Source organism: Eleutherodactylus coqui, chromosome 4, assembly GCF_035609145.1.
Source record: "Eleutherodactylus coqui strain aEleCoq1 chromosome 4, aEleCoq1.hap1, whole genome shotgun sequence".
NCBI classification, from domain to species: Eukaryota; Metazoa; Chordata; class Amphibia; order Anura; family Eleutherodactylidae; genus Eleutherodactylus; species Eleutherodactylus coqui.
The window spans coordinates 33,531,070-33,543,281 of NC_089840.1; the positions used below are offsets into that span (position 1 = coordinate 33,531,070).

Here is a 12,212-nt window from a genome sequence, read left to right on the forward strand (position 1 = left end):
TGAAGATAGAGCGCGTAGGATGTAGTCGGTGGAGGAGGTGGTGTGTGCGGAGGTCAGCGGCGCTGACGCTCCTGCCGGGGCTCAACCTCTGTCCGGTCTCACATGCCAGGAGACTTATTATTAGAACTAATGCTCGGTAGTAAGGACTGTTAAATCTCATCCCCCTGCAAGCAGCTAAGCTGGGCTATACTTTGGCGCTCCGGAGAGGAGACAGTAGTGCCACCGTGAACCACCGCCATCTTGTACCCTGCTGTCTCCTCCACTCACGGTCTGGCTCTCGGTCGCTGCACCAGTTATAGTGGTTCCTGCTCCGAATTTAGCCCCACTTGTTTGGTAACTACATGCTGACTACTTGGATTCAGACTTGGATGCTATAGGCCTGACTCTTCTTTTAGTGTTTACTAACTTCAACCTGTCTGACCTTCATTTCTGTCTCTGATTCTCTGTGACCTTGAACAACTGTTCGGATAGAAGACAACAAGTTTTTCTCCTGCTGCTGGCAAACTGTTGTCCTACTGAGTTTTCCTGCTTTGATCCTCTTGCTGTATTTATACAGAGAATGAACTTCCCGAAAATCACCTTACATCACAGTTCTGCTGCAATCAGAGTGCCAAGACTCAAGCCAAAGTTGCAGAAGAGGTGAATTGTGTAATCCAGTAAGGTTCCTTCTTGTGGTATCTCTGCTCTAACTAGAGAACATTTTACAGATGGTGCTGCTTACACTATAGACAGGGTCAAAGAGCAGGATGACAATGAAAAGTGACAACACAGGATCTACCATTGACAGTATGTGATGGTCACAGCTCACCTCCTCCCCTTTCTGCACATGTCATAGAACATGTCAGTAACACTGCACCATATACATCAGTGATGCATTTTTTGACATCTTTGTATATCTGCTTTTGGAAGTACTTGCACAATTAGTAGTTATAGTGGGATGCTATAGAAAATTGCATTGGTTCCCATTTTAAAAATGTGTATAAATACATTTCTTCTTTTTCAAGATAATTACTTTTGCTCCATGTGAACTGGTACCAAATCAATGGGGTTTGGGGGGACTTAAATGGGTTATCCCAAAATCAACTTTTATTACCAGGACAGGTGATAAATGTTAAATAGGTGGTATTCTCACTAATGAGATCCCCAATGATCTTCAGAATGAGGGTCCTGCATCCCCCTCTCCTTCACCTCACTGCAGACTTTCTGCGCCCTCTGCAGTGATGTGGAGATTGAATGGAGCGATAGCTGAGCACGCACACCTGCCACTCATCCATTTCATTTGGGCTGACGGACATAGCCAAGTTCAAGCACTTAGCTATCTCTGACAGGCCCATTGAAGATGAATGGAGCGGCTGTTGAGGGCCCCCCACCCCCATAAAGGAAGCAACTTTCAACGTGGAGGGTTCCCCAAGGTGGACCCTCCAGAAAAACAGGCAATAGGGGCCCTGCAGGGAGTAGGATGTTAGTACCCCTGACGCATCAAGCTGCTGGTAATGCTGGAGCGAAATCCTCCTCCACCGGGGATGAGGCTAGAACAGTTAGGGCAGACTCTCGGACCAGTTTGCCCTCGCTCTGGTAGTGTCTCCTGTCACACCCTTGCAATTGATGGAGATCGACCCTTGCAATTGAAGGAGAACCCATCACCTCCTGTGGCAACCTGTTCCACTCATGGATCATCCTCACTGTCAAAAAGTTTTTTCTAAGCCCTGGTTGGATTTCAGCCTCTGTCCCGAGGTATACACTGTGAAATGCCTATGCAGAATATATTGATCAACCAATCTCGGTTGGAGTACTTGAAGTATGCATATAATAACAATGGCGATAAAGTCTGCCGAAATGAAGAATGGATCCTACTGCCTATTCCTTTGCTCATCCCTTTCACCTCCCTCCACTCCCCCCCACCTGTTTTTTTTCCCAGTTTTTATTGAAACCAAGAATGTCAGTGTTATTGGGATACGAACCATGATAACACCAAATTCTTACTGAATTGGAATTGTATTTTATTAATATGCTTTGGAAAGAGAATTTCTCTGACATTTTAGCAAAATGTTAGGTGCACTGTTCAGACACAATCTTGTGTTTCTGTGTCTGGCAAACATGGGTGTCGTCTAGAGATGAGCGAGCATACTCGCTAAGGCTAACTACTCGAGCGAGTAGTGCCTTATTCGAGTATCTCCCGGCTCGTCTCTAAAGATTCGGCTGCCGCCGCGGGTGACAGGTGAGTTGCGGCGGTGAGCGGGGGGGAGAGAGGGAAAGAGAGATCTCCCCTCCACTCCTCCCTGCTCTCCCCCCGCCACTCCCCACCCCCTGCCGGCAGCCGAATCTTTAGAGACGAGCGGGGAGATACTCGACTAAGGCACTACTCGCTCGAGTAGTTAGCCTTAGCGAGTATACTCGCTCATCTCTAGTGTCGTCCCATTCTCTCTGTTCCCTGAGCTTATATTCACTCTCTTCCAGCACCCATGGGGTTAATAGCTTCAGGCCTCCTGTTCAGCTGATATATATAGCTGCCCTGGGCCTTTCAGACCTTGCTGCAGTGTTATTGAGAGTTTGTTCCCTTCACTTCATGTCCAGCTATTGCTTCGGCAGTTATCTTGCTACCTTGCTGTCTGCTTGTGTTCTTCGTTTGTGTACTCTGTAGTCTGTTGTTTCCGCTGTCAGCTTCCCTGTTTATCCTTGTCAGCTTCTTCCTCCTTTGTTTCTTTACTCTCCGGTGTTGTTCTATCTTTGTCCTATAGGTGTTCTGGCAACCAGGGTAAGTCAGCTCCTAGAGGAAGACTGTGAGGTAGTCCTTATCAGGACGAATGCTCCGCTTATAGGCAGGGGTCACACTCTCCTGGTTATCAGTTCAGGGCAAGATACCTTCTCTAGTTTCCATCTAAATACGGGGCTGTTCATCTGGTATCTTACCTCCCACGCAGGGGTTGGCTGTCAGCCGAGCTGGATCGGATCTTCACCTACCCGGTAGGTTGTCACAGTGGTTCCACATCCACAGTCCTTACATAAAATATGTTGACTATCAATAAAAATTATTTAACATTAAAAAGTTTTTCTAATATCTAATCTGATTCTCCTCCCTTTAAAGTGTGCAAAATGGGTTTTTAATTGGTTTTAAGGTGGTTATTTGTTGACTGTTTTCTCTTTGTCTCTTTGGGGATTTGAACCTGCGATCTTATAATCACTAATAGACTGCTCAACTCAGACCCCTTCCGTACCTGACACATGCTCTCCACCACTAATCACAATATCACAGCATAAAACACTATACAGGCACTATAACTGCTGGCTAACAGGTGGCAGCAAAACCTGCATTTGCATGAAATTCCCATATAATCATCATTATCATATAAACCACATCAACCACAAGTTCACCATTATTTCTGCACAACCCCAGCGAGTTCCCCCTCTACAGGGCACTGAGCATGCTCAACCTCCGCTCCATTCAATCTCTGCATCACTGCGGATGAGACAATAGTAAGGAAGAGAGGGGGATATGGGACCTCCGTTCTTGGGATCAGTGGAGGTCTCAATGGTGAAACTTTGACCAATCAGACATTTACCACTTGTCCTATGGATAAGTGATAAAAATTGATTTTGGAACAACCCCTTTAACTATAGCTGACCTGTCATCAGGATACGACATCAATAGTTGATCAGAGGGTGCCGAGTGCTTAGGATCTCGATGCTCAGCCGTTTGCCTGACCAATGTCAGTGTGGAGAGAGCCAGAAGCAGACATCTTTGTCCACGTTGCAATGGACCATTTTGCTATTCCAGGCCCAGCTCCTAATAAATTCAATGCATTACCATATTGGGCTGCAATAATGTGGACAGAGCTGTCTGCTTCCTGAGCCTCAGACCCTTGACGATCAACTATTGATGACCGACAGTACTTTTAGGATCGGTCATCAATAGTTAAGTCCCAGAAAACCATTTTAAGTCCTAATTTGGTCAGAAAATTCACAGTCTATATGCATAACCATGACAAAATCCATTTGAATTAATATGCCGTTCATGTATGTATACCTATGGGTCTTCAGACGCTTGGGGTGGGTGTACCCCAAGACTACAGAAGAAAGGGTGCTAAGATGTATAGGACACCACCAACCTCACCAGAAATGGTGTTTCAGGGGTTTGGAGGAGGATGACTGGTTGTTGGTAAGGTAAGTGCGCCATTGATGGTTACACAGGGTAGTGGGTGCTACTAACCGAGGGATCGGTGGTCAGCCTGGCACAACAAAGGAACTTCTAGGCTCTTATACAATAATAGACCCCAAAGGTCCAGCAGAAGACAACTCCATTTGGAGGTGACTTTGGAACCCATCAGGTGACCATGGGGCTATTACTTATGTGATGAAGAACAAATAACTTTGAGACGTTATAGACAACTAGAGATGAGCGAGCATACTCGCTAAGGGCAATTACTCGATCGAGCATTGTCGTTAGCGAGTATCTCCCCGCTCGGAAGAAAAGGTTCGGCTGCCGGCGCGGGTGACAGGTGAGTTGCGGCAGTGAGCAGGGGGGAGAGAGAGGGAGAGAGAGAGCTCCCTCCGTTCCTTCCTGCTCTCCCTTGCCGCTCCCCACCCGCCGCCGGCAGCCGAATCTTTTCTTCCGAACGGGCAGGTACTCGCTAGGGGCAATGCTCGATTGAGTAATTGCCCTTAGCGAGTATGCTCGCTCATCTCTATTGACAATGCCTTCTCCATGTACAACGATAGAAAATAAGCTAATTGTCATGATTATAAACGGAGAAGTAGAGAAGTTTTTTGTGTTGAAGAATTTGCATTACTTTAAGCTTATCGCAGAGTAACCAGTTCAGACTTGTCCTGGCGCTCGGTGATCGGCCCCCCTGGGCAAAACTAAGTTCAGTAATTCTTTCAAACATGACAAATACACAACTTTAGTGGGAAGTTAGGGGGGCTTCACCTGAGCATATGCGCAATTGTGCACGCCTCAGTGCAATGTATTTGCACAGTGAACAAGGTAGAGTTTCACGTACCAGTGTATAGTACTGCACTTATTTGCACACCCAGCGCCTGTTCATATGCATACGCCCCCCCCCCCCCCCCCCACCGTGATTTAAAAGGCTATTTAGCCTAGCGAGGTCCCGAAGTGTTTTTTTCCCCGCAGTATTTTGTGCATATCGCGTGCGCATCTGCACCTCCCCCCGCCCCATAGACTTCTATGGGGCCCTTTGGTGCGCAAAAGAGAGCAGGTTCTCTTTTTTAAGGCTTATTCACATGACAGTATGTTTCATCAGTTTTTTGTGAGCCAAAACCAGGAGCGGAGAGAAAGTATGATGGAGAGGTTGACGTTTCTTCCGTATTTGGGGCCCGCTCCTGGTATAGGCTTACAACATACTGATGTCAAATACGCCGTGTGAATAGGCCCTTCGTGTACAAGAAAAGGAAAATGAGAATCAACCCATTAATATCAATAGATTCTATTCCCTGCGTATTGCGCACGCAAATACATCCGTGCGAAGCCGCCCTCACTTTGGGGGCCAACAGTCTAACATCTTGTATTCTATTTGGTTTGATTTTTCAAACAGTGAAAAATGAAGAAAAGAAATAAAAAGCGAAGACGAGCAAAACGGCCAACATTTACTCCTCTGTGATTCCACTGGTGAAGGGGCAAAATTCCTATTAGGTCCCCAGCACACTAGCGTTTTATTCATCAGCGTGGAGTCCGATTAAAAAACGGACTTCATCCGGGCCCATATGTGGCCACAGAGTGTCTTCATGCAGACACGGACTGCGGGAAAAAAAAGGAATTGGTAATTGTATGCATGAGGCTGGATTCAGACGAACGTATATCGGCTCGGTTTTCACGCCCAGCCGATATACGTCGTCTCCCTCTGCAGGGGGGGGGGGGATTTAGCCCCGCCCCCATCCCGCCTCCTTTCATTGCAAATAGTGCAGAGGGGCGGAGAGGAGGCAGAGAGGGGGCGGGAGCTCAGTTCCTGCTCCTGGCTCTTCCATCCCCCCCCCCCTGCAGATGAGGACATCGTATATCGGCTCAGCGTGAAAACCGAGCCGATATACGGTCGTCTGAATCCACCCTTACTCTGATCCGTTTTATAGATGACGCTCACACATTAAAGGAGATGTCTCGAGGAAGCAGTTAAATTTTTTTTTTGCCCAGTCCCCCCCATTAAGTACACATTACTAAGCCCCCCTGTAAATGACATTTCTAGCTGGTTTGTACTTACCGTTCCAGCGTTTCAGCAACTTATAAAGTTTTCTCAAGATGGCCGCCGGCTCTTTCCCCGTCGCTCGCTGCAGCCCGACGTGCGCGCTCCCGAGACGCCGCCAGCTGTGTCTCCATGGCAACCGGACGCATCGCAGCCGCCGACCAGACGCCCCGCAGCCGCCGACCAGACAGCAGGTAACCGGCGCTAGCCCCCGGCTCCCCAGCGCTAGACCCTCAGCCCAGGTGAAGGCCCCGGAGCCCAGCGCTAGGTTCCGGAGCCCAGCGCTAGTTCCCCCGGCCTAGCGGCAGCCCCCCCCGGCCTAGCGGCAGCCCCCCCCGGCCTAGCGGCAGCCCCCCCGGCCTAGCGGCAGCCCCCCCCGGCCTAGCGGCAGCCCCCCCCGGCCTAGCGGCAGCCCCCCCATCGCAGCGGCAGCCCCCCCCGGCCTAGCGACAGCCCCCCCGGCCTAGCGCTAGTTCCCCCATCGCAGCGACAGCCCCCCCCCCCCCCCCCCCCCCCCCCCCGGCGCAGCGCTAGTTCCCCCCCGACCCATCACTTACCTGGGACGCTTCTCGGGGCTGCTGGGCTGGGCTGGGCTTCTCCGCTGGGCAGCTCCAGTTTCTGCACCTTCCTCTAACAGAGGAAGGTGCAGAATGGCCGCTGCAGCGCGCTCCCGAGCAGTGACAGCTCGTCTGCGCATGCGCAGAAGAGCTGTAGCGGGGAGCACACTGAAGCGGCTCGTGCTGAATAGAGAAGACCGGACTGCGCAAGCGCGTCTAAAAAAGCAAGCTGCCAGCGAATTTAGACGGAACCATGGAGACGAGGACGCTAGCAACGGAGCAGGTAAGTGGAATAACTTCTGTATGGCTCATATTTAATGCACAATGTACATTACAAAGTGCATTAATATGGCCATATAGAAGTGTATACCCCCACTTGGTTTCGCGAGACCACCCCTTTAAAGTAAATGGGGATAGAAAAGGCTAGCAGTCAGATGCCATCTGTGTGCCGTCCGTATGCTGTCAGTGTGCGATCCGTGTCCTGTCCTATTTTCTTGAGATATGCAGGGGAAAAAAAAAAAGAATAGGGTCTGTTTCAGTTTTTTTTTTTTGCAGATATTAACCCTTTCCAATCTGACCTCTGAAGACATTATGATTTAAGGCTGTACAGCTCCGATGTTGGAAGACGTCCATCGGGGTTCTCTTACTGTATATTGCCAGCCTCTCTGCTGTTGGAGCCTATCCAACGTGTCACCTCGTGCAGTACTGGCTTTAGCCAGCATATAGCGCCGCTGTATGACGGCCGAAAAAGAGTAAGCCCCCTAGGAAAACCAGGATACAAATTGGATTGGGAAGGGTTAAAACGAATGACACAAGGAAGTAAAAAGTCCCGACACGCGGGCTGCATATGAATGGCACGCAGAACTGCACACGTATGAAAAAACGTCCGTTTTTTGCAGATGAAACATGAATAATTTTTTATTTCTTTTTTTTAACGAACGTGCAACTTATCTAATATACAATAACTGTCTTTTGGGGCTTCTTCAGACGACCATATGTTCAATTGCGCACACTTCAGCGCAACAAGGTTGAGGAGTTAGATTTGCACACATATCAGTGCGTAGTACTGTACTTTTTGCACGTACCTGCGTGCTTTACTGTACGTATTTGCGCAGAAATGATATGTTGACCTGAGCGGGGATACGGCCGCTGCTCTGATTTAAATGGCTATAAAGCCTCATGAGGTCCCGCTGGGTGATCTTCGCGGCAGGTTTGCACATCCTTTTGTCTATGGTGTGTGCATTTGCGCACCTCTCATAGACTTCTATGGGGACATTTGGTGCGCAAATACAGAGGAAAATAGATCAGGTCCTATTTTTTTTTGCTCGTGAGTCGAGATGAGCGAGCGTACTCGGCCACGCCCCTTTTTCGCCCAAGCGACGCGATTTTCGAGTACTTCCGTACTCGGGCGAAAAGATTCGGGGGGCGCCATGGGTGAGTGGGGGGTTGCAGCGGGGAGTGGGGGGGGGAGGGAGAGAGAGAGGGCTCCCCCCTGTTCCCCGCTGCTACCCCCCGCTTCGCCACGCCTTCCCCCCCCCCCCCCCCGATTCTTTTCACCCGAGTACGGAAGTACTCAAAAATCGCGGTGCTCGATCGAGTAATAACTCGAAACGAGTATATTCGCTCATCTCTACTCGTGAGATAGAAATGTGCTTCCAAAAAAAGAGAATACAATTGCACCCATTAAAATCAATGGGATTTATTCTTTGTGTTTTACATAAATCCGTCCGCCTGAAGGAGCCCTTAGAGTCAGATTATGTAACTGCGGCATCAGGGCTCAGGTGTGACTACTACCTCTGGACCCCAATAGCTAAGCTGATTAGTGGGGGAGCATGAGAGCACTGGTATATAGAATTTGCACCCTGTAGCTCTTGCCTTATCCTATGGGGGTATTGCAAATAAAAAACACAAATAATTTTATGCAAAAAACTAAAAAAACTGCGACGGATTAGATGATTTTTGCAGTGTTACTACCCTGTTTCCCTGAAAATAAGACATACCCTGAAAATAAGACACAGCATGATTTTCCAGAATTTTTTGAGGATGCAAAATGATTTTTCAGGCTTTTTGAGGATGCTTGAAATATAAGCCCTACTCCAAAATTAAGCCCTGCTAACAGTTAATTTAAAAAGTCAATTTAAATAGTGTCCAGGCAGCTATACATGTAAAAAAAAGTTAAACCTTTTTGAACAAAAATTAAGACACTGTCTTATTTTCGGGGAAACACGGTATTACCATTTGTATCTACATGTAGCAGATGACAAATCAGTCTGTGATTGGATCTAAAACGCGCTTGTGTGTGTTTCTATAAACACACACATGTATACACACATAGAAGCGCAGACACACATATACATACATATACGCACAGACACACTCATACATACATACATGCAGACAGTACTTGGTGGATCTCCACGCCGTCTCATTGATAGCATTGTGCGTTTTGTGTCTTAATATTCACAAAGTTTCATTTCTCTGACCTAAAAATAGTTGGTTTTCATTCCAGTTTCCAAGTTAATGAAGAACACAGATGACTCCAGAACGGAGTCCAAAGTTCCCGACTCTGACTAAAACAACAGTCGTCTTCTGTCACTCAGCGCTCCGCTAACCAGTAGTTTTCCTGCTGGCTGTTTTCTGTCCCAGAGGTGTTTTGGCGCGAGTACAGCCCACATAGTGAGAATCTGGCTGCATTACCCTCATGAATGCTCACAGCCTCAATGCTCCTTTCTGCCCGCTGTCATAGAATTTAAAGGTGAAGCACACAAGAAGTTTCCTATTTTAACATATACCGTATTTATGCTTTAGATGGGGTGGGGGGGGACAACCTTTGGAGAGCCACATTTTCGGATTATGCTACTCGCTTTAAGGGGCTGCAACAAGAATAGTATTTATTTCCATACATTAACACTTAGTGGGGCTCCTTTGCTCCTAATGAAATTGGATCTTATCCATGCAATACTTTCTACTAACGTCTAATACACTTCAGCTGGTATTTCCCTCCATTCATCCTGCAAATGTCTGGTGCGATTTCTCAGAGAAGATGACACTGTTCATATTTCCTGACTCAACCTTCCAGTTCATCCCAGAGATGTACAGTAGGGTTCAGGTCGGGTCTCTGTGCAGCCAGTTCAAACATCCATAGCTTTAAATCAACATAAAATAGCATTGGATGTGTGACGAGGCGCGTTGTCTTGTTGGAAGTATGGCCGACCGTTCCCAGAGTATTGTCACATTGTCGGCAGCACATTATGGTCTAGAATGTCAGGATCCACCTCCGTGCTCATGATTCTTGTCACTGCAACCAACGGACAGAGACCATGCCACGTAACACATCGCCAGACCATAACAGAACCTCTGCTGTACTTAACTGTTGGTACAGTAGGGCGATTTAACCCTTCATAGAACGTTCTTCCATTGCTCAACTGTCCAGTAACAATGCTGCTAGCACCATTCTAGGCAGGCTGATGCATTTTCTTTGAGAGAACTCGCCAGACATTTGCAGAATGAATGGAGGGAAAATACTAGCTGAAGTGTATCAGACGTTAGTATAAAGTATACCACGGAGAGTATCCAATGTCATTAGGGCCAAAGGAGCCCCACTAAGTATTAACATATGTAATAAATACTACTTTTTGATTCTTCTTAAGTGTTGAACTACTTTTGGTAGCTAGTGCATTACAGGTCTGCACTACGACGGCGTTCATGAGCCCGGACACGGATAATATTAAACAGTATTTTTTCTATTATCTTTTGTTCCTTTTATCTCATTCCAGGTATATCTTCTTACATCACACAGGCAGAAAAAATGACAATACAAACTTCCACATAGTAAACCGCAGCTTTGGGTAGAAATAAAGGCGCCCCCATTCCTGCAGAACAGACAAACTTTTTGCACAATAGTGCCTGCAAAGCTGAAAGCATTCCATATATAAAGCTAAAGAAGATGGAATAAAGCCAAGGAGACAATAAAAGTCCACGAGCTTCAGTATATAATTATGTAATATATACTCACCACTCATCGGAGTGTTAGAGACGTACGTTCTATCCACCTGGGAGCATCCGCCGGCTTCGCACTCCTTCAGCTTACAATAAGATCTTTGTGACGGTCCGAGTGTCCAGCATCCCCTGAGAATATAAGCCCCTGGTTACACGACTGACGTACAGGGTTACATTAGTGGAGCCCTGTGGGAAGATGCAGATCATAGCTGTGTGCAGAGCTCAGTAATACCTGTGTAACCTGAGAGCCGGCGGGGAGCAAGAAGAGAGTCATCCCTCTTTCAATCATTCCCAAACTTCATGGAAACTCGGACAGTTCACACACAAATGCATTGATGTCACATCCTTCATAAAACTAGGGCCAATCATCTGGAGAATAGAGCTGCATGCATGATCTCTCAATGAAGAATATATCTGCGCAAAGAAAAGTGTGAGAGAAGAAGAGGAGGAGGAGGGGGGGGGGGGGGAATAGAAAGCCAGTTAGACAACTTCAGCAGAACATAAAAAAGGCCCGAGGAACTTAGAGGAACAAGCGTGCTGAACTCTGCAGATTACCACAAAGAGCGGAGGGCGCTGCCGTCATGTCAGCAGCCGTACATACACCACAGTGCAAAGTGTAGGAAAGCTAGATACATTGTAACATCTGCTGACAAAGATGACTACAATCAAGTTCAGATACATTTTAACTTAATGTCCCAATGGGGGTCCTAATCTAGGGGTCCGTAGTTATCTGGAGGAGTTCTGTCCATGGAAGTGCTGTGCTTATTGTATGGGACATGGAATTAGAATATAGAACGATGCCTGTTGTGTTCATTGTAACATACAGTACTGGCCAAGTTAATAGCATAAGTGCATTTTTGCCAAAAAAATTCTTAAAATTTGGTTAAAAGTGAATTATAAAAAAAGAAACAGTTTAAAGGCTTCTTCAGGCAACCGTATTTGCGCACATAAAATCTACGCACAGAGAATAGGACCTATTGAGGTCAATGGGTTTGTTCTCATGGACGTGTTTAGCGTGTATATTTCGTGTGTGTGCAAAAAAAAATTTTTTCTGCGTATTTCATAGCAAAGACGCCCATAGAAGTCTATGGCAGGTGTGCAAATGCGCAGTCAATGCACATGCAAAAGCAAACTACACAGCGCAATTCTGTGAAAAACAGAACACATCTGGACCTCATTAGGCTAAATAGCCTTTTAAATCAAGGAGGCGGTGTTTTGCACATGCATGGGAACATGCCCTGTGTGCATAAAATGCATAAAAAGTACACGCGCAAAGCTACTTTGTTCACTGCGCAAATGTGTTGTGCTAGGGCGTGCACAATTGCGGTCATCTGAAGAAGCCATAAGAGGAACCTGTCATAAGGTTTAAACATTAACCCTTTCCAAACCAATTTTGGATTCAGGATTTCCTAAAAGGCTTTCTCATTTTGCTGTTATACAACAGTGCCATCTGCTGGCTAAAGCC

At 47.0% G+C, this 12,212-nt stretch overlaps 1 protein-coding gene across 3 annotated transcripts in view; it reads right to left on the reverse strand.

The window, feature by feature from the left end:
• LOC136625178 (ankyrin repeat and SOCS box protein 9-like) overlaps positions 1 to 11,180 on the reverse strand; it is a 44,352-nt gene extending 33,172 nt beyond the window's left edge. Inside the window, exons 1-2 of one of the 3 annotated variants that reach the window (XM_066599192.1) lie at positions 10,980 to 11,180; positions 10,764 to 10,876 (exon numbers count right to left, since the gene is read on the reverse strand). In XM_066599192.1, coding sequence (XP_066455289.1) covers positions 10,764 to 10,770 — 7 coding nt within the window. In that variant the 5' untranslated portion in view covers positions 10,771 to 10,876; positions 10,980 to 11,180. Of the gene's footprint in view, positions 1 to 10,763 lie in introns of all 3 variants that reach the window. The other 2 variants (XM_066599190.1, XM_066599191.1) reach the window with 2 other exon arrangements.
• Between the last annotated feature and the right edge of the window lie 1,032 nt (positions 11,181 to 12,212).